Raw genomic sequence first — 26,215 nt, forward strand, 5'->3', positions numbered from 1 at the left:
TCAGATGACTCATTTTAAGAAAGTATTTGTTTAAAATCCATCGCAGGCAGGAAAACGACATACTAATGGGTCCTGGTGCCAGGGTTCACCTACTCCTCACAGGCCTGGAGGGCTCACCTCTCTGGTGCTTGCTCCTTCTTTACTCGGTGTCCGTCCTACCTGGGACTGGCCGAGGGGGGCGGGGCTATGCTGACGGGGCTTTGCTCCTGCTCTACCTGGTTATGTAACCCCGATCCGTGTCACAGTCCAGGGCTCGGATGGCTGGCTTGTCAGCAAAAAACGTTTCAGAAATGTTAATTCGACAATGTTGGAGGGATGTTATTTCTAGAGCTAAATTCCTCAGGGAAAATGAGAAAAAGTTGTTGGAGGGATTCAGTTCTTCCATACTGCAAGGTACTTCCTTCCTGATGCTTTCTTCCCAAATCATTTCCCAATGCCTGGTGTGCCCTGACATTTGGTCCAAATAAAATGCTGGAACACACTCCTACAATACACCTACCTCCAAACTCTGTATGAGAGGGTGTTTATTACAGAGAAACGGCACCTATTAGGGATGAAACATTCGGGGCCTGCTGGAGCTCACTCCTCACACTGAATCATTTCAGGATATAGATACTGTTTGTTTGTTTGTTTGTTTGTTTTCCCCTGGCATTTACAGCAAGCAACTCAGTTTATAACCTAAGGCATTTTCCATACTTCCAGGCAATGAATACTAGCTTCTTTTAAGTCTCAAAAGTACATAATTTAAGACAGGGGGGAAAAGGAGCTGAAGAATAGTTTCCATTGCAAGGAAAACACCATGCAGATGTTTGCCCTCTTGAATTCTGATGGCAAAATAGAGAATTGTTTATTTGTTCTGAAGTCAAACCCAAAGAATTTAGTTTTTACAGGCTGGGGCCTAGGGTAAGGGTGGGAGTAATGACATAATATTTTAATAATATTGAAATATTCACCACATGGCCCTAGGATTTTGATTCCCCAAATATAATTTAGATCTTTTTATACAGTTTTTGATCAAATTTAGGATGTCAGATATCAATATGCGTCACAGAAAGGACATACCTGGAGAAACACCCGAGGACTACTTTGTGAAAATTGCGTATTCGCCTTCTGTAATTGTTAATTTTTTTTTTTTCTTTCTCCGAGATAGCAAGCTAGGAATCGGTCCTCTATCTTGAGCCATTTATTGAGAACAAACAAATGAACTCAGAAAAGACGTGACCCAATTGAAGTTCAATACCTGACTTTGGTGTATGAGAATCATAAACTTGCTTACGGTCTATCTGGTCCGCAAACACTTCCCCATAAATCATCCAGTAGGGCATGTAGAAGATGTTCTTGGCCAGTTTCCATGATGGCTCCTCATTGGGAAAGAGAATGGCTTGCCTGGCGACCCCAAAACTCATCAGTACCACTAGCATAATGATGACAAAGTACATCATGTCTATCATCTGGAAGAGAGAAACAAAAGAAAATCCGTATAACTGAGTGTTCCTATGACACCAACAGTGATGGAAACCTGTGAAGGAGGTTCACTTTTAACACTATTGCTATGGGATATATAGATAGACAGCTGTGTCCAAGCAAGAAGGAGAACACTTGGTCTATTGAAGCAATGTCCACAGAACTTAACAGTAACTCAAAAATCATTTTTAAAAAAGCACACATAGCATGGAACCCCCTCATTTTTCATTGTAGTCTGTGTCACCTATTTAAGATTAGGCATGGGAGTCACATGAAGCTCGGGTCTCTCTACGAATCCAGTACTAACTTTGTCTCTGTTCCTGGGAATGGGAAAGGTCCTCCTAAGGTCTCTTTCTTAGCAAAAGTGAAACTGAAAGAATTGAAATATTTCAAGAACAACTGCAGTGCTGTAAATTCCCTAAGCTGGAAAGGCTAATGAAGATCTCAAATGCTCAAGAAAAATAACCATTTGAGAACAAAGCTAGCACAACCCAAATATCCATCATTTACCTTCTTATTCTTGTGGTCCCACCTCATCACTTGGTATTCTACCACAAACCAGTCCCTCAGAGAACCATTCTTTCTGTACTTAATTCTATTGTAGCATGTCCTATCAGTTATGGAGGGTGTTTTTGTAGGCGACAGAATCAAGTTGCCTAATGGCTCATTTCTGTGTCTGCTGTTGAAATGTTGGATTTTCATCTTGACGTGTTTATAAAATTCTCTTGACTGCATTTGAGCACAATATCATCTCTTGTTCCTCTTGATTCCTTTCTTTTTTGCTTGTTTTCATGATACATATTATCTGGGATCTGTTTCTCATATGCCAAATTACTTTCCTTTTATCACCAAAAATAGATGGGGATATAATAACTATTATTTTGCCTGGCCAGAACCCATTGCCTCCTTCTTTTAGAAGCAGTTCCCACCCATTTTGGCCACAAAGATAGGTGTCTTTTCCAGGCTAAGTTAATCATGGTAGCTCACCCTCCGGCAACAGCGATAGGAGGTAGGCATGCGACATAAGATGGGCCAACCAGAATCCTATCTTTGGATTTTTTTCAACTGAAGCTGGGAGAGAGAAGCTCCCTTTCTTTTTCTGTAATGATATGAATTCAGAGTGGCTGAGGCTCCCACTGGTGAAACTGATCAGGAGTGAATGAAGCAGATATTCCAGACAGAGAGAGAGAGAGAGAGAGTTATGTCCTGACAGGGGTTGAGGGCCTGATTGAAGTAGACCTTTAGGCCAGTTTCATTTTGCCCTTCTCTAAGTCAAAATAGCCCTCCTGGGCTTAAGCTAGTTGGAGACTGGCTTCTATTCCTCACATCAAACCACCTAATACAAAATGACCTTCTCTTGGATATCAAACTTCCTGAAGGGATACCCACCCACAAAGAAACACTAACGATAATTTCATCAATGATAATAAAGGCTGTAAATTTGCTTTAAAATTTTATTTTGAAAGAATATATTCCACAGCGCCTGTTAATAGAATTAAAACACTAGAGTCTTCCTGTTTGCCTCAGGACACTGGGGGCTCAATATATTTTAGGTCAATTAATCAACCATCAAGGCAACTTCCAAACCCAGCTCTCAAGTATCATCTAATTTCGAGACTCAGTAAGAATCTCTCAAAACTTGACGTTCATTCATATCTGTTCACTGTTTTTAAAAATATATGCGACTTAATTGGTTATTCCTTTCACAGCATAGCAGCCTCAGAATGCTCTTAAAAGTGAACAAGCCAGCTGTGTTGAAACAGTTTCATAGGAAACAGAGGCCTGTTGCTCATCTTCTATTTTGTAAAATTCTTTCACTCCTCATTTACAAAAAGTTCTATCAATGAAAAAACACTAATGGGGCCTTCAAGTTGTATATTTGGATTGATTAAAAGGTAGGTGCGAAGAGGAATGTATGTACTCATGAAATTTAGGAGCCAGTCTGACCCAAGAAAACAGCCAGTACACACAGCAACTGGTCTGATTTAATTTCCCAGGGCTGTTTTCATTCAGATTGAGTCTGCTATCTACCCGCAGGGCCAAACAACCAAAGACAAGAAACATTCTTCCTACCCAACGTCATAGATCTCAAAAACCTATACCACACAAATACTGAAATCTGGTAGAGTGCAGAAACAGAACATTATTAGTAAAAACGGGGGACCTCTGTTTTTAGAGCTGAACTGTCCAGTTGGTTCAACATGAGGAGAGCTGATTCTGTCTCACTCTTACAACTATTCGTTGGTTGCATTCTGTATAGGTGTTAGACCACCTGAGTTTTCATCTTAACTGTTCTAGTAAAAACAGCTTAGGTGGTCACGTGCAAGTTACTTAATCTTGGTTTTTCCCTTCATTTTCAAAATGGGAATAATAAAGACAATAGCAATGCATATGAATTTTGTAAGGATTAAATGTGATAACACGTGAAGCAATGTGGGTAGATCCCCGTAAATGTTCATGTATTGTTATTATTAGCACCGGATGGCTGGGCTGTGACGTCAGACCCACCCAAGCTGGAATCCTGCCTTTGTTCTTTGCCTAGTTTCAGTTTATCTAGGTACCAAATGAAGATACTAAAAGCCATTTCATGGGGTTGTAGTGATGATGACATGTCTGACACGGTGTTTGGCACAGAGTAAATGAGAGCTATCATTGTTGTTTTTTTTCTGCATTATATAAGTAAGCTTAGTACTAGGCTTAGAGAATTGCACTGAGAAGTGGAGTACGAAGGAAAGAGGTCAGGATCCCAGTAAGTGATTCTGGATTTAAAGATCAGTTGGAATCCTACTTGATCAAGTATTGTGTCCAGGTATCTTAGCAGCTGTCTGTCTATCCCTTACCACAGAGCACAGTGAGTTACTCGGCTGTTTAGTACCGAATAGGGACTCTCTAATGTTGAGAGGCTTTCAGAATAATCACATCTGGGCATATTTTGTTATGCGTCCCACCTGGCAGTCCATCTGGCTCAATGACAAATTCTGTGGGCATTTTTTACCTCTCTTCGAGATGAGTGACTCAATTATTGAACTAAGTATCTTGGAAACTCAGGAAAGAGAACAAAGCCACCAAATACACTCATTTTCTACTTATTCTTGACTGATAAGGGAAGTCAATCGTAAGTTGGAAGGTAGAGAAAATGCAGTACATCTCTCTTGCTCACTCTATAGTAAGGGTTCATTCAAGTCAAAACTGGGGATAATTATGCCATTATTAAAATGATAGACGGGGATTTTACAATGAGCTTTTGCTGTTTTAGTGTGACTTTAGATATTTCAAGTATTTCAGTACCACCCAATGTTTTTAAAGTAATATACTTAGCTGGTTTGAGACCTCAGATCTTATTTACTGAAACAAAACAAGGCAACCAATCAACCAGAAGAAACAAGCCATCAGATTATGTAATCGTCTCCTGTGGTGGTTCTCAACAGAGAGCAAGTGTGTCCCCAGAGTACATATGGCAATGTTGTTGTTGTTGTGTGTGTGTGTGTGTGTGTGTGTGTGTGTATACCTTCCCTACTGGCATTAGTGGGTAGAAGCCAGTGATGTTGTTAAACACCCTAAGATGAACAGGATGGCCCCCATGACAATGAATTATCTAATCTGAAATATTAGTAGGGCCCAGGCTGAGAAAACTGGGCCTAATTTTGTAGCTGTTATAATTTTCACTCTCATTGGGTCCATTTGAAAATATATTTGAGAGTCTCAGGGAAGCTTGTCCTCTCTGTCCAGAAATTCATACGCCTGTGTATTTTTTATATATAAATTGGGTGGAGGGTCCACCGATCCTTTCTTCTAAATCTCTCCTGAAGACTCTAAGTTGAGAGTTTCTGCTTTTAGACATCCAAATCTTTACCACAATCCCAAATTCATTACTAAAACACAGAGAAGATTATATAACGGGCTGTGCAACGGAGTAAGATATACATATTTTATCTAGTCAAAAATCCCAGTTGAACTGGGATTTGGTTTTGGGTAAATAAATCAGGCTTGTTGAATTCCAATTTTCCTCTCCAGAATGGGCTTGGTGATATATCCCCTAAGCAATACTGGTGTTATAGATTGCAAGCTTTTGTACAAAAGGGTTAAGAATACAGCAAACTAACCACGCTCACCAATCCCCTATCCCTCCTCCCCCTTTTTATTAGACTTTAACATAAAGTGAACATAAATATAAGAGATGTCATTTATCAACAACCTACTATGGGACAGACCCTATTAGCTATTTAGTATGTTCTTTCTAATCATCACAACAACCCTTGCAAGATATAACCTTGCATTTATTATAATTACTTTGAATGAATAAACTAAAGTCTTAAAGAGGTTAAATAAATTGCTCCAGGTCTCACAACCCCTTCCTTTTGGATTCAAATTCTCCTCTTTGCATGTGTTTGCCAGTGCTTCTGTAGGAAGAGACTTGGTTATTTAAGATTCATTTCAGTAGTTATATACACACATACACACTAATAATGATAACAAATATTGATTTGCTGACCTAAGGTCAGCAGCAATGATGTATATAGTAAAACTTGACTGAGAATTATAAAGGACATCTATTGACTGAGGGTTGGTTTTCAACAGCTACAAGTAGAAGTGGAATGGAGGTTATCAGCACAGCGGATTTTCAGTAAGAGCTGTTTACCACGGTAGGAGGGAGGTATCTGGCTCTTCCACGAATGCCCTGTAAAGGTGAAGTAAGGGACACTTACTCAAATTCAACCTAACTTAACTCAGCTAAAATAGATTATATTTTCTTCCCTTTGCAATAAGGAAAGGCATTTTTCAAGCACTTCATTAAGAAGAAGAAGAAGGAGAAGAAGGAGGAGGAGGAGGAGGAGGAGAAGAAACGTTACAAATTGAAAAATCTGTTAAAAATTTGTAGTGGACACCCACTCCTCCTCCAAGATCCAGCTAAAATGTAACCTCCATGGGAAGCCTTCCCTGACCTACATTGTCTTTTCTATGCTTCTTTATACTTTATAGGCCTCTTTATCACAGCATTCTCATACTGTATGGTAATTACTTCTCTTTCTCTCATCTTTGATCTCGGGGAATGAACTCCTTTATATACCCAACTCCTACTCCAGTGCTTAGCACAAAATAGATGATCTGTGATTGTTTTTCAGTAAGTAAATGGGTGAGTGATGATTAATTTTCCAGTGATGGATATACATGTAGTCAAACTCCTAAACACTCACAAGGAATGAAAAAAAAAAAAAATAAAACACCCCCAGGGCCATTTCAGACCATCACAGCAGGCCCAAATGAATTATTTTCCTCTTCCTGTTATTGCCTCTGCAATAACTCCTCCTCTGCAAATGTACAACATGGAATCAGAGGATCCTGCTTACCATTTTTCCAATCATCATTACATAGGGGCCCAAATACTTGTTCACACCGAAGATGTCTAGTAGACGGATGTACCAATAAATGATGTTCACACAATAGATGACCCTCCCATCACTCCTGAAGGGCTGGTCTTGGAGACGAAGGATCATTCCCACAGAGAACAAAAGGATGGCTATCAGGTCTGTGACATTCCAGTATTCCTGCAGCCACACCTTCACTTTCTGCAGCAACTTCCCTGGTTCCGACATTAGAATCTAAAAGACAGGAAAGAGAATGGGCTTAGGTCTGATTTCAGTCTATATTTTTGGTCCAGCTGGAAAATGCTTGGACTGTTAGTCGACATCCGTAGCTTGTTTTGTTTACCTGGGTCTACTTGGATATGTGCATGCTGTGAATATACAACCAAACTAAACTTAGGCCATGCAGAGACAAACATTCTGGAGGCAAATATAAGCAAGAAGTTTTCTCCTTTGGGTTGCCTTACAACCCTAAGACACGCATGTGGGTTTTACTATAAAATTACTGATTCCTAATACACTGTAAATCTGTTGAAATTCTGCTCCGTCTTGGTGCCACCATATTGAGTTCCTCAGATCCCCAGGGAGGACTCCTTCAGTCTTCTCTCCACATCCAGAGAATTGCATCAATATCACCTCTATTTCTAAATACGATCTGATCCAACCACTTCTCACCACTACCCACTGCTGCCACTCTATTCTAAGTCCTATCACGTCAAGCAGATGATTGCAACAGCCTTCTAACCAGTATCTCTGCCACCAGGGATGCCCACCCTTCCTCAGTCCATTCTCTGAGTAGCACACAGAATGATCTTTAGAAACTGAAGCCATGATCTGGGCGGCGATTACACAGTTGTACGGGTAGACAGAAAGCCATCAAGCTGGACCCTTACGAGGTGTTCATTTTCTTCAATAACGACAACAACAACAAACTAAAGCAAATTGTGATAAGTGAATATTTAAATCGCCCGATGGCTTCCAATACAAACAGAGAAAGATCCAGACTCCTTCCCGTGGCCTCATGTCACATCCCACCCTATTCTTGCCGTTCTCACCTGCAGACACAGTGGTGTGCTCTCCAGCATAGCAAGTTCATTCTATGCTCAGGATATTTGCACCTGTTCCTTCTCTTGGGTATTTTCTTCTCCCAGATTTTTCTCCTCAAGGTCTCTGCTCTGATTTCCCCTTCTTAGACTACTTCTTTGACTACCCTACCTACAGGGGCCTCCCCATCCCCAAGTCAGTCAGTAACATATTACCCTTATGTTCCACTATCCTAGCTTCTGTATGCATGTAAATATGTTGTATGTGTCTGTCTACCTATCAACCCCGCTAGACTGTAAACTCTGAAGGCAGACCCTTTGCTCCCCAGGGCCTGTGACATAACAGATTCTCAATAAATGTTTGTTGACTGACCGCTACATGGACACGTCCTCACAGCAATTCTCCGCTCCCTCCTACGTCATTGGCAGCTGGGGTGGGGAGGAGGGGACTCTGAGGGACCTTAAATCTAGAGGGGCTCTTCTGCTGCCACACACAGGCTCCATGAAAGGCACAGTTGGATAGTGGGAGTTGCCACCCCACCCACAGCACAACCTGCCGGCGGATGCGGGGAGCCAGGAAGGCCGGCCTAGTGAGGTTGGAGAGCTGGGCTACCTTCAGGAATCCTGGGGATTTACCCGGAGACTTCCGTCCCTTGCCGCCGTCATCACCAGCCCCGCTTTCCCAGCTCCGGACCTCCTCTCAAAGGAGAGGAAAGCAAAGACAGGGGGCAGGTCGAATCTGCAGCTATTTATGGGAATCCTGTGTCCCCTTTGATGGCTTACCTTGGCCTGAAATATTAAGGGAGGGAGGTCTTGGGACGAGGGGTTGGAGTGCTGCGCGAACACCCGCGCCAGCGCGTAGCCTCCCGCGTCCTGCTCTGCCGGGCGCCATTCCTAACCCTAGCCCCGGGGCTTCTCCGACCGGAGCCCGTCATCAGCCTCGCCTGCCGGGCGGGCGAAAGCGCAGACGGCTGCGCCCTGCGCCTGGAGCTTCTGCGTCGGCGCGCCGGCCGCGGGGCTCGAGAGTTGACATTTCTAACCCAGGGCAAGCCGGTGACAACGGGTCGAGAACCACTGTCCTACCCATCGGGATCCCCGCACCTGCCGCCGTCCTGGTGGCTTCTCACCCGGCTTCGCCTCCACGAGGGCAAACTCCGCGTGTATGGGCGGAGTGGGGGTGGGGTGGGGACGGGAATTGACTTGGGAGTTTTCTCACCCTGGGTCCACACCTTCCTTCAACTAACTGGTCAACACAGGGGCTGACAGCTTCATGTTTTAAGCGGCAGCGATCTTTTTGTGAGATCTCAACGTAAACAAAAAAGGGCAGGGCCGAGGGGCCGCGGGGAAGCTGAAGCGCGAAGGCCCAAGAAACTAAAGCTTCTCCGACGGGCTCTGAGGGGGCGTGGCGGCGGGAGGGGGCGTGGCGGCGGAGGGGGCGTGGCCGCGGGTCGCGGACCCGTGGTGCCCTCGCGCGGTTGCGGGGAGGAGGGTCCGGGCGGGAGGACGTCCGCCCCGGCGCGCTGTAAACAGTTCCGGGATCTAGAGGGATCCCCGCGGCCGGTGTCGGTGACTGCGCGCAGCAGTATGTGGTGCTGGGAATGGGAGGGCCGCCTGTGAAGCCACAAAGCCCCGCTTGTATGTTGGGAGGCCGGGAAGCCTGCAGACTTTCCCACGTTTCCAGGATCTGGCGTGCCCGCGCGCTGCGGGAGATGCGGAGGCGGGACCTGTGGGGTCCTCGGCCTCGGGGCGCTCGGGCATCCTCGCTGGGATGGGTCCCGGGGCGCCGGGCGGGGGCGGCTGCTTCGCCAGGCCGAGGAGAAAAAGGCGGGACCGGGCAGGAAGGTGGTCAGCGCCTCCCTGTGCGCTGCCTCCTCCGAAGCCGGGCTCTTGGGCTGACCCCCTGCTGACCCGAGGCTGCAGAGCCCGGCCCTGTGCACTGGTACATGCAGCCTCAGGAGAAATGGATATCCAGGCCGGGAGGTTCCTGGCAGCCCGCCTGCTTGGCAGCCTCTTCCAGAACAGTCCGTGGAGTACAGACTGCTCCCTGTCTTCTTCCAGTCTGGTCCCTGGAGGGATTCCAGTCTCCCTGCCCAAGTCTTTCCCTTTTCTGCTTATCATGGGGAAGGAATATGCATCAGGGCTTTAAATCACGGGAGGGGAGCTGGCGCTTAGCAGCAGCAGAGCCCTGACCAGTGAGTAGCAGCCCTCGGTTCTCAGAGAGCTGCACAAAGACCGCAGCCAATTTATTACAGTTGTTCAGTTCACAGATGGGAGGTCCGCGGCCCTGGTCAGGAAGTAGAAGGCATTGTGAAGACCACCAACTAGAACAGGGCCAGGCAAGGCATCCGTTAAAAAAAAAAAAAAAAAATCCAGCTCATGAAAGGGACTAGTACACACCTCCAAACTCTCAGGATGGGGGCATGCCGATTAGAATTTAAGTATCCCCAAAGCAGTTTAAAAAGCCAAAAGAAGGGCTCTAAATATATTGAGGAGATTTTTTTTTAAATGATCCCAGTATGATGGCATCTAGTAGATACTGCGTCCCCTTTTTTCTGGAAGAGAACATTCGAGAGCTGTAACCTAAGATACTGAGTTTTTAACCTGTCTTGGTAACGGAGGCAAGGATGAATTTATGAATTTGTAGGAATCCTTTTTTTTTCTGTGGAGCCTGATACATCTTCCCACTCACTATAGTATAATGAGTAGGATTGTTCCGGAGCTCCTGAGGGTGCAGTGGACTTGATGGCGAGTAATTCTTCCAGATGAGGCCTTGCCTGCTGACTCCCCGGGGAAATGCAGAAGAATGCTCACGGAGGGCAAGCCCGCCTCCCCAGCCTAGGGAATGGGAGTTCGTGGGGCACGTTTAGCAGGGTCGCAGAGCCCTCTAGTGGACCGCTGCCTGAGCACATTCATTTTAGCAGCTCACATTCTGATGGCCCCCGGGGCCGGCTTTGACTTCAAGCAAGACCTGTGGGTGTGGGGTTATTATGCTGGTTCCTTTTGCAAGATGGGGATTGGGGAGCGGGGGAAGAGGGAGACCCACATCCTCAAGCTGAAGGGCAAGAAGTCTCTTCATTTCACCTCCGTGATGCCTAGAGCTGGTGGAAAGGCTGGTGCCGAGCAAGTGCATAATAAATGTGGAGAAGGAATAAACCAGAGGATGAATTAATGAACGAAAGCATAGTTCCTCCTCCCACAGCTGCTGAAACGCATTTGAAGAATCATAGGTATTGGATGACAGTGTCCAAAGAGACCCAGAGTAAAGGGTTGCAGCGGGAGTTAAAAGTGGAAAAATGGAACAATTTGAGAAGTCCTGTTTATGGGGTCGAGGAAAGAGAGGCGTCGACGGTATCAGAGACAGGGGGAGGGTTTCTTGTGGGCAGAAGCTAGAGCAGACCCTGAGCATGCGCAGAGTGGCAACTGATAAACACACTGTGATGCCTCCCCAGGTCAAGGCCTCCTCAAGGCCAAGTCCATTATTTCTACAGCAGCATTAGAGAATACAGTTTCTGGCTTCATTTGGCTCCCCGGCAGCCACCCCCCGCCCCTTCCACCCACAAGTGTAACTAACCACCGTCTTTCTCCCGTGTTCTCGTTTCTGAAAGCGGTTACCTCTCTCATCTTCTCTATTCCCAGGGTGAATATGTAGGAAATGACGATCCATTCCTGCGTGGAAGGCCAGCGCTCCATCTTCACCAACACGATGTAGTTGAAGAGCATCAGATACCCGATGTACGCCAGCTGCAAGGAAGCACAATGGAGAGGGCGCCTGGGTTCCGAAGACCCGGGAGCCCCGCCCTTGGGACGGAAGGAGCCCGCCGCGCAGGCCGGAACAAGGTCAGCGAGCCGGACACAGCATTCACGATGGAATTAACCTGAAAGCTTTCAACTGTCCAAAGAATTTAAAAAAAAAAAAAAAAAAAAAAAAAAAACACCACGGTAATACTATCTGAAATCATGTGATGTGCTGTCTTCCTTTTGACCCTTACGCGTGTGTCTGGGTCCCAGTACTCTGCTTACACCTCTGTGTCCTGAAGCATCATTTTGTTTTGCGATTACCCAGTTTCTTGTGTCTTTCTGGCTGAAAAGCAAACCGCTTCTCTCAGGGCTATTCTCGTTCCCGCCTGAGTCTCAGGTTCTTGAACGAGGGCAACACAGTGGATTTGAGCCTAACGGATGCCAGCTAGATTAAATGTCTGTAGGAAGGAAAGGAAGACACATACTATACTGTACTTGTAAACCAGTCAAACCAATGTAAAAATAGACTGGACTTGATCTCGAAGTCTCACTTGAATTATTTTCCGAGTTCATGTCTTCTTCTTTCCTTCTTTTTTTTTTTTTTTTTTTTTCCCCTCCTACTTTAATGTGCTTGGCTTGGCGGGACCCCGGGGAGGGATTTATCTGTTTTCCGTTGTACCACCTCCCCACCCAACCCAAGTTGGGGTCTTCCTCCCTGGTTTCTGCTTCTTCAAAAGAAAACAAGAGAAGAGAAAGCGATTTATAGAAAGGAACAGGTCTGTGTATCCTACTGCGGCTTGGAGGGGGTATAATCCTCACGAGGCTTGAATCCTGTTTGTATCCCAATAGGACTGGCTGAAGGGCTAGGTGTCTGAGGAAAACTTGGGGCTCAGGTTTGGTGACTGTCCCTGGAGCATTCAGTTACATCTCGATGAGTGGGTGGAGTGGAGGAGGGCCGGTGAAGTTCTCGCACAGAGAGGCGAGGAACCTCTGGAGAAAAAGGCCCCCTTGGGGAAATGGCGTGTGAGCTCAGCCTTGTCTAGATGACATTGCAAGCTAAGGCGCTTGCTGATTTTGGGGGCTTTGAGGCTGTGCGTGGGAACTGAGAGTGACTTCATTCCTATAGGCACTCTTCGGAGCCCACATAGCAAAGAATAGGACACAGTGTGGGCAAAAAGGTTGAGGCCTTAGAGGTACAGGGTGACTTTGGAGCCCTGGAGGCAGCTTAGTAGGTGGAAAAAGGCTCCGCCTGGCTGGGAGACCGAAGGGGAGCCGGCAGCCCTGCAAAGCTGGAGAAATACAGCATTCTCTGCTAATGGGGCCACTCCCTCTCCCTTTCCTTTTTCAATAAAATGAATACACAGATTCTTAATACGAGTCAAAGGCATTTTTAAAGACCCAATGACTTTGGTGCGCTTGCAGACACGACCTTCTAATTCCTCACCTCTGGCGAGAACAGATGTCAGAGCTCTGCAGATTGGGTGCGGAAGCCATGGGGAGGCCCGAGGGCGAGGAGGGCTCGTTCTCCACCTGATGGACGCACTCTTGTACACCCGCCCCTTCTGGGCCTGTCATTCTATTCCACACCTCAGGTCCCACCCTTCCCCTTGGGGATTCTCAGCAACCTCTGCCCACCTCATCTGAGAAGTCTCCTCTCCTTGAAACCACACAGGATGCTGTTTAAAATGTAACTTGGTTCATGGGGTTCCTGTTTACCATTATACACTGGCATCCGCTCTGGTCCCCGTGAGAATTTCTCAAGACACAGTGGACTTCGACAGCTAAACTCTAAAACATATGCTGAGCCCCCTCCTGGCCTGAAATCCTTCTTTCTGGTTGCTTCTTTTTGTTTGTTGGAGCCCATTCCATTGCTTCAGGACAAACCAGTCTCCTTAACTGCCCTGGTGTTTATCGCCCAATTAACTGCAACACATTCCAAAGCATTATCTTCTCCTGGCACATGGAGGCCCAGTGACACACACACCATTCTCCCGAACCTCAGCGTTTTATCATTTCACTCCTCCAACCTGCCTCTGTCCTCCAAATACAGGTCTAGCATATTCATTGGGTGGAAGGAATGTAGACACCCCGGTCAGTGAAACTTGGATTTAAATCCTAGCTCGGGTCCTTCCAAGCTGTATCTTTTTGGGTAAATCACGTCACCTGCCTGGGCCTCCATCCTGACCTGAGTTGACGGCTACTGACCTTACAGAGCTTTGGGAAGGACTGGGTGAGGGGAGAGAGGGGGGGAAATGTATGTCTCTTTCCTGACAGTAGAGGCCCCATGAATGGTGGCTACGGTTATTATTTGCCTCTTTTTTCAAGAAAGTTCTATTTCTCTTGTCTCCTCTTGCCTCACTCCTTGCTTCCTTTGGATCCTGTTAACTAACTAGCCATACCTCTCCTTTTCTAAATTGCCCCCATTAACATTCATGCTTCTTCCATGATCAGCCTGTTCCTTAAATCCCAGTTACTCTATGGTGTTTTTCTTTCCATAATCAGGCTACAATATAACATTTTGGGACAATTCTCAAAATATGGACTTCCAAAAATACGGTTTTAAATGTGTTTAAATGGCATGACGGAGGACTGGCTGCTGTCTGGGAAGCAACCTATCTTAGAACTCACCAACATTTGTGAGTCTTGCCGCAGATTACCTTAACATGACATGCTTCCGTGGTGTGTGTGTGTGCGTGCGTGTGTAGACACATCCACACATGTATTCTGCAAGCTTTCACAGGCTCTGTGTAGAATGTCAAAGCTTTGAATAGAAACATAACCTTATGACTCTTATTGAAGTCAACGGGAATCCTGTAAGGGTTTGTATGTTATTGGCTTCGATATTCTTTGTATCAATTTTCCATTGACAAGATGCACAACTCCTGAACTATGTGATACAAGCACCAAAGCCCCCAGTAGGTTGGGTGGGTCCAGATTTTCCTACTGCTGCTGGAGAGTAGAGGGGACACGTGGCACTGAAATGGAGGAAGGAGTCTGTCGCTGCTGGAGGAGCCCGGAGCATGTCCCTTGTGCTCTGTCTTGGGTCCTCTTTCATAGCTTGAACTGGCATTCTCTCCAGCTGGGCAGTTGAACTGGCTTTCATTACAAACCAGGTCTGGAAGCCAGCTGGATCCCTGCCTCCTTTCTTCTTGGAACAGAAGAGGACCCAACCTGCTCTTCCAGAAGATTGCTAAGATACTAGAAGTGAGGTTATGCGGAAGCGAGGTGTGTCCTATCTTTGAGAAACTTGGGAGCGTAGAAGGGGATATTTTTTGAAACCAGAGTGGGAAATACTCTTACAGAAAAGAACACAACTGAAAGCCATGGGGACATTTGATCTAAAGCTGAATTTTCCTCTTAAGCGTCTCTGGGGATTTCAAAACCGGGCACTCCTCATCTCCAGGTACTTCCTTGAGGCCTGGGCTTTGCAAATACATAAACATGGGTTTCTGAACGTTGTTGTATAAATACAACCAAACAGAACTGGGGCATCTAGTCTATAGTCAGCTGTGTGGGAGGGAGCTAGACACGGAGGCTCCCCTTCTCAGAGGCAGCTTCACGACCTGCCAACTAATGAGACAAGGAAAGCAGTGTGTCCCAAGCTTCCGGAACCACAGAACTCACGTGGGAAGCTTGTTAAACCTACAACCTCCTCATCTCCTCCTTGGAGATTTGATTTAACGGGTCTGTGATGGGACCAGGATTTGTATGTCTAACAAGATTCTTTATCATCACAGAAGTTTGGGGAAATACTGGGCTAAAACCTGGGCCTCTGCCTAGAGCGGTGGTTCTTAACCCTGGCTGCCCATTTGCAACTACCCGGGAGCTGCAAAATACCCGGATGCTTGGGCTGTGCCCCAGACCAATGATGTCAGAATCGCTGAGAATAGAACCCAGGTGCCCTTAAAAAAATAGATGAAGATAGAGATTAAATGGAACCCAGGTATTGTTTTTTCTTTTTAAAGTACTCCAGGTGGTTCCAAGGTGTAGCCAAGGCTGAAAACCACTGTCCAGGGCATTGGTGACATAAAAGCATCCTTGGCTAAGAAACCACAGCTGAATAAATGGGGGCCAAGGGAATCAAAGAAATAAAGTTAATACTAAACAAAGATTAAGGGAAAAAGAGAAGTTTTGGAAGGATAAGAGAAGGGAGTCCTATATTTGTAAAGGTGATAGATAATTCTCGATATTATGGCTCCTTCTGGTTCCTTTATGCTCTAGATCAGGAAGTCTACAGCAAACTTCTTCTGTAAAGGATGAGAAAGTTAATTTTTGAGGTTCTGCAGGCCTGACAACCTTTATGGCAAGTAATTGACTCAATGGTTGTAGCACAAAGCAGCCAGATTATAGGTAAACAAATGAATTTGGTTGTGTTCCAAGAAAACTTTATTTATGGACACTGAAGTGTGAATTTCATATAATTTTCATGTTCTTCCTTCGATTTTATTTTCCATTCTTTACAAACGTGAAAACCATTCTTAGCTTGCGGTCCACAATGATGCGGCTGGATTGGGGACTGGATTCAGCCTTTGGGAATATAGCTTGCCAAGCCCTGTTCTAGGTGGAGACAGCTGAGGGAGCCTGGTATGAGAGGAAAGACGGGAATGGGTGTAAAATGCAGGAAAACCACTGTCTTGATAAAACTGTTCGTTTAGGGAAAGTCTATGTAAAGCACTCCTAACAGGGCTGCATAGTAGGTGTTCAAAGACGGATATTAACATTATTGAGTGGATGGATGAATAAAAATCTCACTGTGCACTGTGACTAGCCTCAGAATAAAAACAGTTACATTCCTATTGTGCTTCCGCGTTCCAAGCACCGTTCTAAGTGCTTTACATATTTTAACACATTTAATCTTTCCGAAATCCTACAAAGTAGGTGCTATTATTATCCCCATCTTAAGGAATTTTTACTTCACTAAAAAAATCTGATAATTATATTTTGATGATACCCTCTTCCAAGATCTTCGTTGAAAGCAGTCATTTCCGACCCGACCCGCGGCAACGTCCGCCCATAAGGGGGGGGAGGGGGGACACGGGGCAATGTCCGGAGACCTTGAGGTCGCCCTGCTCCGGGGTTAGAGAACGCTGCTGGCATCTAGTGGACAGAGGCCAAGGCTGCAGCTGAAAGTGCGATCATGCCCGGGACAGTCCTCCTCCACCAAGAATCACTCTGCCTAACGTGTCCGTCGTGCTGAGGTTCCGAAAGCCTGATTGAAAGACAGCGTCAAGTGCGAGCATAGGGGACCATGCAGTGCCACCGTGGCTGGGGAGAACAGAGCTGACCTGAGCCTGTGCTCACCTTCGGCTTAAAATGCCATGAAACAGAGAAGTAGAAAGTCAACAGCGGAGCCATTTCTTCCCTATCCAGAGGCTCTTTCAGGGACGATCTTTATCTCTGGGCCCTGAAGCATCCTTGCCATGATCGTAGGTGACTGTGAGCGCTTTCTGCTGCCTTGTTTGGCATGTTGTTTAATTGTGTCTGAGCAAGAAAGGTTGTTTGATGACACTCCCAGGTTGGCAGTAGTCACACACTTAGGTTCCCCCCACCTCCACCCTTTAGTGGTGTTACTTCTGACACTCTGCTCGGTCCTTATCCTTCAGGCGTCCCCCAAACCCAGGATTGGCATCGAAAACGGGCAACTCTGATCCAGCGCTCATCCAACCAGAACACAGAAGCATTTTAGAAAATGACATCTATTTTCCTGCTAGACTAGACTCATACTCATCTCGCCTCTATTTCTGTTAGTTCTCACTTTTACCATTTCCTTTACTTTCTGCAAGGAGGAGAAATGCAGACGCTGGGGAAGCTGCCTCGCACACTCCACACGTCTTGGAGAACCCCTGGGAAAAGCTCTCATTCCTGCCTGTGTGATCCTTCCACTGATCTGGGACTCAGAGGAAGGCGCGTACGTGCACGCAAACCTGACCTTGGCTCTCTGCGGTCACCCGTGAGCAAGAAGAAAAAGGAAGATGCTTACGGTGTAGAACCAGAACTTCACGATGGGTGCGTTGTAGAATTCATAGATTTTTCTGCCCAGGGGGATCAGCCGGTGTCTGCTCTGAACTTCCTCTTCATCCTTCTTTCTGGAAGACTCCCCATTGTTGCGTCCCAACATTGCCTACAGTGGAAGAGAATCAATACCATCACGGCAGGGCCCCGGAAGGCAGGTAGTTCAATGTGCTCATTTTACCAACCAAGCATGCATGCTCACAGAGCTGGAGGGTGTTGTCCTGGGTCCCTAGAGATTCAGACATTGTGCCTTTCCTAAGCGTGCATTTGCAATATATATAGAATCAAAGGTTTTGGCCCAGGATGGAAGCCTTAGGGAGAGCTCTTGATTATGCTCTTTTCTTCTACCCTGGGAGCTCTGGAAGATGTCCATGATGGAAGATACCCAGGGTTCTGACAGGGAGAAGTCCAGGCATCTTTTTTTCTTTTTCCACCCCTCTCCCCATCCATGTAATGAGACAGGCAGATCTGGATTCGAATTCTGTCTTCACTTAGGCTAACGACTCTTAAGTAAAAAATACACTGGACCAGTAATACCTAACTTACCCAAAGGTTATGAAGTGTTTCAGAGGCTGTTATCTGAAATGCCTGGAGCTTAGTTAGGTTAGAAACATCTCTACCCTGAGGCATAAACCTTGGCTCCTGGTTTTCAGACCCCATAAATCCTGCATTCCTGCTGGTATTAGTTTCGTGGCGACTCCTAGGCACATGGCCTTCCTCTGGGTGGGACAGTCCGCCAAGTGGGACTCGGAGAAGCAGGGCCTGACCTGGAGAGGCCTGGTCTCCAGGCTGTTGGAAGTTTCTTTACAAATAGAATTGTCTTCTTCTCACTCATGGCAACGGCAGCAGCAAAAACAGTCATTAAACAGCACACAAAAAGGCAGAATTTGAGAAAAGGCAGATGCATGCCTGTCTGGACAGCACGTGACAGGATGAGTGTCCCAAAGAGGGCTGGAGATCCCACTGGTGAAGAGGTCCAGACTTTGGGTCACTCAGGAGGAGGACTGAGTCCTCTCTTGGATACGTGGCACCCACAGCACCTTGGGAAAAGCTTTCTGAATCTTAGTTTCTTTATCTTAAATTGGAGGTAATAATAGCATCTTTTATAGGATTGGTCTATAAATCAATAAGCATCTGTCCTCTTAATAAGAGCTCAGTACATTCCAGCTGATGTTTACAACGAACTGAGACTTTCTTGGGTACTCTTGACTGAAAGGATCTAGTTGCGAATCTCTCACCAGAAAAAAGAAAAGTATTATCAGGGTCTAATATAACATAATTTATTGGCTTCCTTCCTTCCTTTCTTCCATTATCTCTCCTTTTCTCCCTTTCTTTCTCCCTTTCTCCCTTCCTCCCCCTCTCTCTTTCTTCCTTTCTCCTTCTCTCCCTTTCTATCTTCCTCCCAACCCCTTCCCTCCTTCCTTCCTTCCTTCCCTTCTCTCTCTCTCTCTTTCTTTCAGTTCCATGCCCAGCGTGGAACCCAACATGGGGCCCAAACTCACAACCCTGAGATGAAAACCTGAGCCGAGATCAAGAATTGGACGTTTAACTGACTGAGTCACCCAGGTGTGCTGGCTTTAATTCTTTCAATATTATTCTAAGGAAAGGTTAGTTCTATAATATTTGGTAAGTGACATTTTTATTTATTTGTATTTTTTATTATTTATCTTATTTAAATTTAATTAATTAACATATAGTATATTGTTAGTTTCAGAGGTAAAGTTCAGTGATTCATCAGTTGCATATAACACTTAGTGCTCATTCGAGCAAGTGCCCTCCCTAATGCCCATCACCCAGTTACCTCATCCACTACCTACCTCCCCCCAGCAACCTTCAGTTGGTTCCCTAGAGTTAAGAGTCTCTTATGGTTTGCCTCTCTCTCTGTTTTTGTCTTATTTTTCCTTCCCCTCTCCTTGATCCTCTGTCTTTTTTCTTAAATTCCACATATGAATGAATGAAATAAATGAAATGAATGAATGAAAAAGACAAACATGATACTTTTCTTTTTCTGACTGACTTATTTCACTTAGAATAATACCCTCTAGTTCCATCTATATCATTGCAAAAGACTTTTTTTTTTTTTTTTGAGGGAAATGAGATTTTTATTAAATGTGATAACAGGGCAAATCCTTCGAACTGCTCAGAGAGTGACAAGGATTTGGGACAAGAAAAATACTGGGATTATAGAAATTATTATAATTATATTATAGAAATAATTTGTTTATTTTGAATTTGAGAAACAGATAATTCTGGTTTCAAACCACCTTACTCAAGACATACATATATAAGTTTCAACTACTTTTGTCATCGTCTCAACTATCTAACTACTCACATATATAACAATAAATGATAAACCTGTAATCTGTGGGATTTCTGGAGAAGGTAACGAGGTAACTTCCATTTCTTTCTTGGACTCTCTGGCTAGAAGGTTGCCTTGACTTAATGAATAGGTAAGATCCCATTTGATGGCCTATCCAAGCCTTCATTTGGTCAGTGAGCTGGGTCAGCCTTCATGATGGATAGAGCACATTAGACTTCTATAAATATTGACCTCAAGAAACTCCGACGTTCCATGATATTTATCCTTCTATAATTTATAATTTATGTAACATACTTATCCTGCCTCTGTTCTACTTATTTATCTGCTCAACAGTACAGTACTATTTGGAGACATAATAGAACTTTAGCAAAGGCACCTTGGGGAGTTTCAGGCGTCTTGGAGAGTGACATCTTGGGGTAACCTCTAGGGACAGTGGCTTCCCTCAACAGAGTTGAAACAATGCCCTGGGTCCATGGATAGGCTGGGACTTTAGTAGGCAGAGTGCAAAAACACTTATCCGGCAATGCAGGTAACACAAAAACAAAAACACCACAGCCGGCCTGGCCTTTCTTATTCCAATAATTCCCAAGTGAATGCTTTTTTAAAACGCTTTTCTTTCATGGATTGAAGGAAAGCATTTTCCAAAACTTCATTAATTCTAGCCTAAGCAGCTCAACTGACTGATTTTCTTGATTTCTCTTCCCAGTAGCCAAACATTTCCTTTGACTACATTCCTTTAGCAGAATGTAATAGGGTCAAATACAGGCAAAACGGCACAATATGGATTGGAGAATTTTTTGCTGGCTGGACACAGATGTCGGGTCTGGGAAAGATCTGTGAAAGGCTACCGAGATGAAACGGAGACTCATGCCCGTGTATAATTTTGGAAGGGCCAGGGAAAACGTCCCAGTCCAAGAAAGGAGATGTTTGGCTTAACACAGAAGTCCAGATAGCATTCCTATGAAAAGAGTGGAGGTATCAACAGGCGGCACTCATCAACCCTCCCCGGGGTGAGACAAGAACAGTGATCCAGCAGTCACAGAATTGTCCTTGGGGCCAGAGGAAGCTCCAGCTTGAAGACGGCTGCTGTTCAGCCCTGACTTTACCAGCGCACAAGTCCCTTCTTCCATTCCTCCTAGCTCTTTCTGCCTCCAGGGGAGAAGGCCTGGCAGTACTCCTCATGGGCTGGCTTTGACTTGGGTATACAACAGTGGGGCCGACTCTCTGGGAACCAGACTTTGGTCCAGGCCCTCAAAGTTCTACCCAGAGCAGGAGAAGGGAGCTGTTTCTGTTGTTTTCTTGCTCGAGACCCAACCACAAAGAATGCTGATCTAGCACCTGGCTGCCTTCATAGGCTCCTTCCTTGGGCTTCAAGGTCATGTCATCCTTGATGCAGGAGGCCCATGCATTATTTTTGGATTCTTTCTGCTATATGGTAGACCAAACCTGAATCCCTACATTTGAGACTAAGAAGAAATTCTCTGCATCCCTGAGCCTATAGGCCTCCAAGCATGGCCGATGGGATCTCTATACCTGGGTTCTAATCCTGGCCTTGCAACGAATTAGCTGGGTAACCTTGGGCAACTTAACTTCTCTGAGTCTCAGCTTCCTCATCTGTAAGATGGGATAATAACAGTATCTACCTCATGGGATGGCTGGGAGGATTCCAGGAGCAGGTGCACATCAAATATTTGTTACTGTGATCACAATATTTGCAAACATTTATCAAGGCTGACTGTGTACCAGGCCCTGATCTAGAGAATTTACATGTACGGTTCTTAGACTGAAAAACTACCTGTGAGCTGGATAATGTTCTTATTCCCGTGTTAGAGGTGAAGCAGCCATGACCCAGGTCCCACAGTGCATAGGTGCTGGGGCAGGATTCTGGGTCCAGGCTATACACTCTTTGCCCCTCTACTGAAGTATTTGGTAAAGACTTGGTACCATGACTATTACTGTTTCTGTTAATGACTAAAACATTGTTCCCTCTCCTTGAGGGATTTAGAGGTCACCATTATGGCAAGCTCTTTATGGAGACGGTCTTCTGATCCTATCATGGAGGCAAGCAGACCCGTCCACTCGTTTTTATAAGAATCCTGAAATGAGGGCTGCCTGGGTGGCTCAGTGGGTTAAAGCCTCTGCCTTCGGCTCAGGTCATGATCTCAGGGTCCTGGGATCGAGCCCTGCATTAGGCTCTCTGCTCAGCAGGGAGCCTGCTTCCTCCTCTCTCTGTGCCTGCCTCCCTGCCTACTTGTGATCTCTGTCTGTCAAATAAATAAATAAATAATCTAAAAAAAAAAAAAGAATCCTGAAATGGAAAACAAACTTTCTTTCTTTCTTTCTTTCTTTCTTTTTTTTTTTTAACTCTGTGAGTCAGAAACTGTGAATGATTAATCAATCAAAAGAGTGGTTAGATGCCTATGCCCTGCTGTACTTGGGGTTGGAACTGTTCCCTTTAAGAAGGAAATATTGTTGATCTGGAAGAAAAACTATTCACAGGGCGGTCTCACTAGGCTAATAATGCAAAGGGCCTTTTGTCACCTGAGCAAAACCCATTTTTGTTTTCTCTCTTTACAGGTTTTTTGGGTCATCACAGTCATGGTGGGGGAGGGCGGGGGATATCAAGGAAGTCCTACAGAGTTGTTACTTGCTGTCTCCAAAACTCAGAAGCCCTGCCTGTCCCTTTAACGGCAGGTGATATTTTTAGACTTTGGATACAATCCAGTAGCAGTCACGCTGCTTGGGCGGGGGTTGCGGGAAGCCGTCCCATGCCCAGCTGCCCTGTTTCCCCTGCAGAACAAAGCAGCCACTTTCTATAATTATACCAGGGAGAGCTAATAAAAGCCTTCCATACAAACCTCAAAATTCAATTAGTCCTGCATTTGTGGGCCTGATCCTGAAGACAAAAAGGCGGCGCATCTGATCACCTGCACGGCTCCAGCCCAGGGAAGCTGGCTGCTCCCATCCCATCGATGCCTTTGCCTCCCTTATAGGCTCCGTGCCACCTCTCCTGCTTGTGTATAAAGCACTGCCCATTTGGAAAGCTGAAGGTGCCTTGCTTTTCAGTCCTCCTGGGTGGCCCTGCGCCACTGACTCTGGCTGAAGGATTTTGTGCAGAAATGGACATCAGTGCACAGAGAAGACCCTTTTGTAATACCCAGGTCTGCATCCTTCAAGGAAACACCTGGTTGGAGGGTGAGCTCGGGAGTGACTGAGTCTTAAGCCATCTTAAGTCTTAAGCCTTAAGTCTATGATTCAAGGAGGTTAGGGTTGCTGCCTGTGGACCATGACTGTGTGGTTTTCCTTACTGTCAATTCCATGTCCTCTTCATCTTTTTCCTTCGTGGGCTTCTCTGGCTCTTCCGGTTCCTTCTCTTGAAGGTGGATTTCCTGGGCCTGAGACATGTAGGGCATGTCGTCTTTGTTCTTGAACTCCAAGCTGAGAATTGAAGGAGGAAGTAGAATTCCCAGAATTACCTAAAGTAATAATAATGATAATAATAATAATCACATTTAAAGGATTAAGATTAGGGCTTTTTTTGTTTTTCTTTTTTAGAATCAGAGGGCCTAGGGTGGGGTGTGTGTGTACGTGTGTGTGTGTGTGTGTGTGTGCGCATGCGTGTGTGCACTGTGCGTGCCCTGAACAAGGACCTGCATATGTTACTGCTCAGGGGGTCACTCTTGCCTGTCTGAGAATCTGTCATGCATGGCAGGAGCTCAGCCCGAGTTTGGAGAAACAGTATCCTGCCCAAATACATCTTACCCAGTTAACATCCACTTGGCGTGGGGGAGACCCAGGAAAATGCCAGAACCTGCCCAAGGTCACAGTGGGAAAGAATTCAGATTTTCCTTTAGCCATCAGCACTTGGTTTTGCGAAATCAATTCCTACATATGTCCCCTGGCATTTATCTGGTAACACGTCAAGTGGAGGTGATTATGCATCATCTGGTTATCTCTGTAAAAGAAGGCTGTCCCCAGTTGACCTTGAGGAAGTCCATGTGGGAAAGCATGCTTTCATTCCAGAGTACCTGCCTGGCATTTGCTACTATAGCACAGAAATACACACACACACACACACACACACACACACACACACACACACACTAGTGGGCTCCTTATTCACCATGAGGAACCAGGGGGCTCAGCACTGTGTTCCTCTCAGGTATAAAGGACATGGTTCCACCTCCATGTGACGATAATAAATCCATGGGCCCTTCTCCCGAGGCGACGATTGCATTCTGCCTTTGAATGATAATCTGGGCATGTGACTTGGGCTCCCTTGATCTTCTCCTGCCTCTCCTCTCAAACACTAAGCTGGTTCTACTGTATGAGACTTCTAAATACGAGCGTCCTTGGAGAAGCCGCGCCAAGGGGAGGGGCTCAGAGAGATCCCGAGCAGTAAGTGAAAATGATCCTCAAGTAATGAGGCAGGGACAGCCTGTGCTTGAATGTCCACAGGGACTCGGGAGCAACCAAGGGAAAAGGGAAGGAGGTGACCCTGAGGTCGGGGTGACTGGCAGGCCTGGGGGAAGGCTCAGGTGGCTGGCTGGCAGCCTTCAGGGGACATGACACCCCGTCCTCGGAGCAGAGAGCCAGGCTTGGCAGTCGCTAGAGGTGTGGCTATGAAGCACCCATGATCCACGTCATGGAGCCCTTCTGTGACTCTGGGCCAAGAGCCTGTGGGAAGGGTGGTGTGGGGGAGGGGTGCTGGATCCATCAGGGTGGCCTCTGGAATGCTTGGTCTGGTGGCCCTTCTGCTTGGCTCTGACCTCAGGGTTACCCAGACCAGGTAGCTCCAGGTAAATGTGAGCCTGACTTCCGTTGTCACAGCCACAAACTCTTGACCGAGAAAGCATTTGAAAACATTCTTTCCATCTCACCCTCCCATTTTTTCTTTGTACGTCTTTCAGTTTAAGGACTTCCTTGTGAAACACTAAGGAAAACATAAAGAAGCGAAGCCATGTGTCATCCCATGTCTTGTACTTTCCAGCCCAGAAGTAACTGCTACAAACAACTGACAGTATATCCTTCCTCGTTTCTTAACAAAATCATAGACAGATGTAACTAGGCACGTACATGCTTTAAAAAAACCACAGACGGACTCAGGCTTTATATAACTGGTCTACCACTTGTTCCTCTTCACTTATGAATAGATCGTGATGATATGGCAACATCTTTACCTATAAATCCGTCTCCTTTTGATTTCAGTTTAAAACGTTTCTCAAGCACAGCTACTAAGAGCCAGTGTCCCTATGACACAGTGCAAAAGACAGCCGAGGCACTGGGGTGTGGACAGCCAGGACAGGTTGCCTGGTGAGGGGTTCCTGGTACAGCACGGCTTGTGCCAGAGCGCACGGTACTTCCTATAGCACCTCTGTAGGCCCATCACCTCCGGATATTTGCAAAATATTAACGTCTGGGCATGCCGTCTCTAGAAGTTCTGACTTAGCAGAATTTGGGGTAGGCCCTAGTCTCTATATGAAAAAAAACAACAACCCACTAAAGAAAAGATTCCGATACATAGTTGGAGCTTCAAGTCACCCTCCTGAAACCAGAGAGAGCCCAGTCCCGCCACAGACTTGGCTTGGGGAGCGCTAAACCAGCCCTCCACGCCTCCCAGCCAACAGGCCCTTCGGGGCGCGCTGACCTTGAGGCCGGAGTTCTTGCGCATGCGCAGCCGGCCCATCCACATATCCGTGAGCAGCATCTGGCTGCACGTGTGCGCGATGAAGTCGCGGTGCTTGGCCGCCACGGCGAGCTGCAGGCAGGTGGCATTGCTCCAGTTCTTCAGCTCGTACGTCAGCAGCTTCATGGCCAGCTGCTCATCCTGCTTGTACGACTGGTCGAGGAGCTCCACAGCCAGCTGGCCGAAGTCCCTGGAAGACAGAATGCGAGGGGGTGTCTTTTGGCCATCTTGGAGACTTAGATGATGGAAGCGGGGACCTGGGGGCCAAGCCATGGGAGGTGGTTACTGGGTGGCCTCGTTGTCTCTCATAGGGTCTGGTCTGTTCCTTTGCTCATCTAGCTGACGTCGATTAAGCATCTACTATGTGCTGGGGGCGTAAGTCAAGCAGGCGGTTGTTCTGGTACTCAAGGCTCTGGGTGGGGGAGGTAGACTGAAAAAAGCAACAATCAGAGTACAGCAGGTCTTCTTAAATGGGACAGGCCTCAGTTCCTGTTGGAGCCCTATCAACCCTGAGGGTGTGATCTTGGGCAAGTTACTTAATTCTCTGAGAGGATGAAATACAATCTATGTACCTTGTGTACTTCTCTGT

General features: G+C 46.1%; 1 protein-coding gene across 17 annotated transcripts in view; it reads right to left on the reverse strand.

The window, feature by feature from the left end:
- LOC116873011 (transient receptor potential cation channel subfamily M member 3) overlaps positions 1–26,215 on the reverse strand; it is a 484,792-nt gene that overhangs the window by 46,933 nt on the left and 411,644 nt on the right. For 9 of the 17 annotated variants that reach the window (XM_032866613.1, XM_032866610.1, XM_032866609.1 and 6 more), the window contains 6 exons: positions 25,588–25,816; positions 23,249–23,416; positions 17,589–17,729; positions 11,483–11,611; positions 6,813–7,064; positions 1,241–1,451 (listed from right to left, as the gene is read on the reverse strand). In XM_032866613.1, the coding sequence (XP_032722504.1) occupies positions 1,241–1,451; positions 6,813–7,064; positions 11,483–11,611; positions 17,589–17,729; positions 23,249–23,416; positions 25,588–25,816 (1,130 nt within the window). The remainder of the gene's footprint in view (positions 1–1,240; positions 1,452–6,812; positions 7,065–11,482; positions 11,612–17,588; positions 17,730–23,248; positions 23,417–25,587; positions 25,817–26,215) is intronic. The other 8 variants (XM_032866614.1, XM_032866612.1, XM_032866611.1 and 5 more) reach the window with 1 other exon arrangement.

The sequence above is a fragment of the Lontra canadensis genome, unplaced genomic scaffold (genome assembly GCF_010015895.1).
Source record: "Lontra canadensis isolate GAN:19392208 unplaced genomic scaffold, GSC_riverotter_1.0 scaffold31, whole genome shotgun sequence".
Classification (NCBI taxonomy): domain Eukaryota; kingdom Metazoa; phylum Chordata; class Mammalia; order Carnivora; family Mustelidae; genus Lontra; species Lontra canadensis.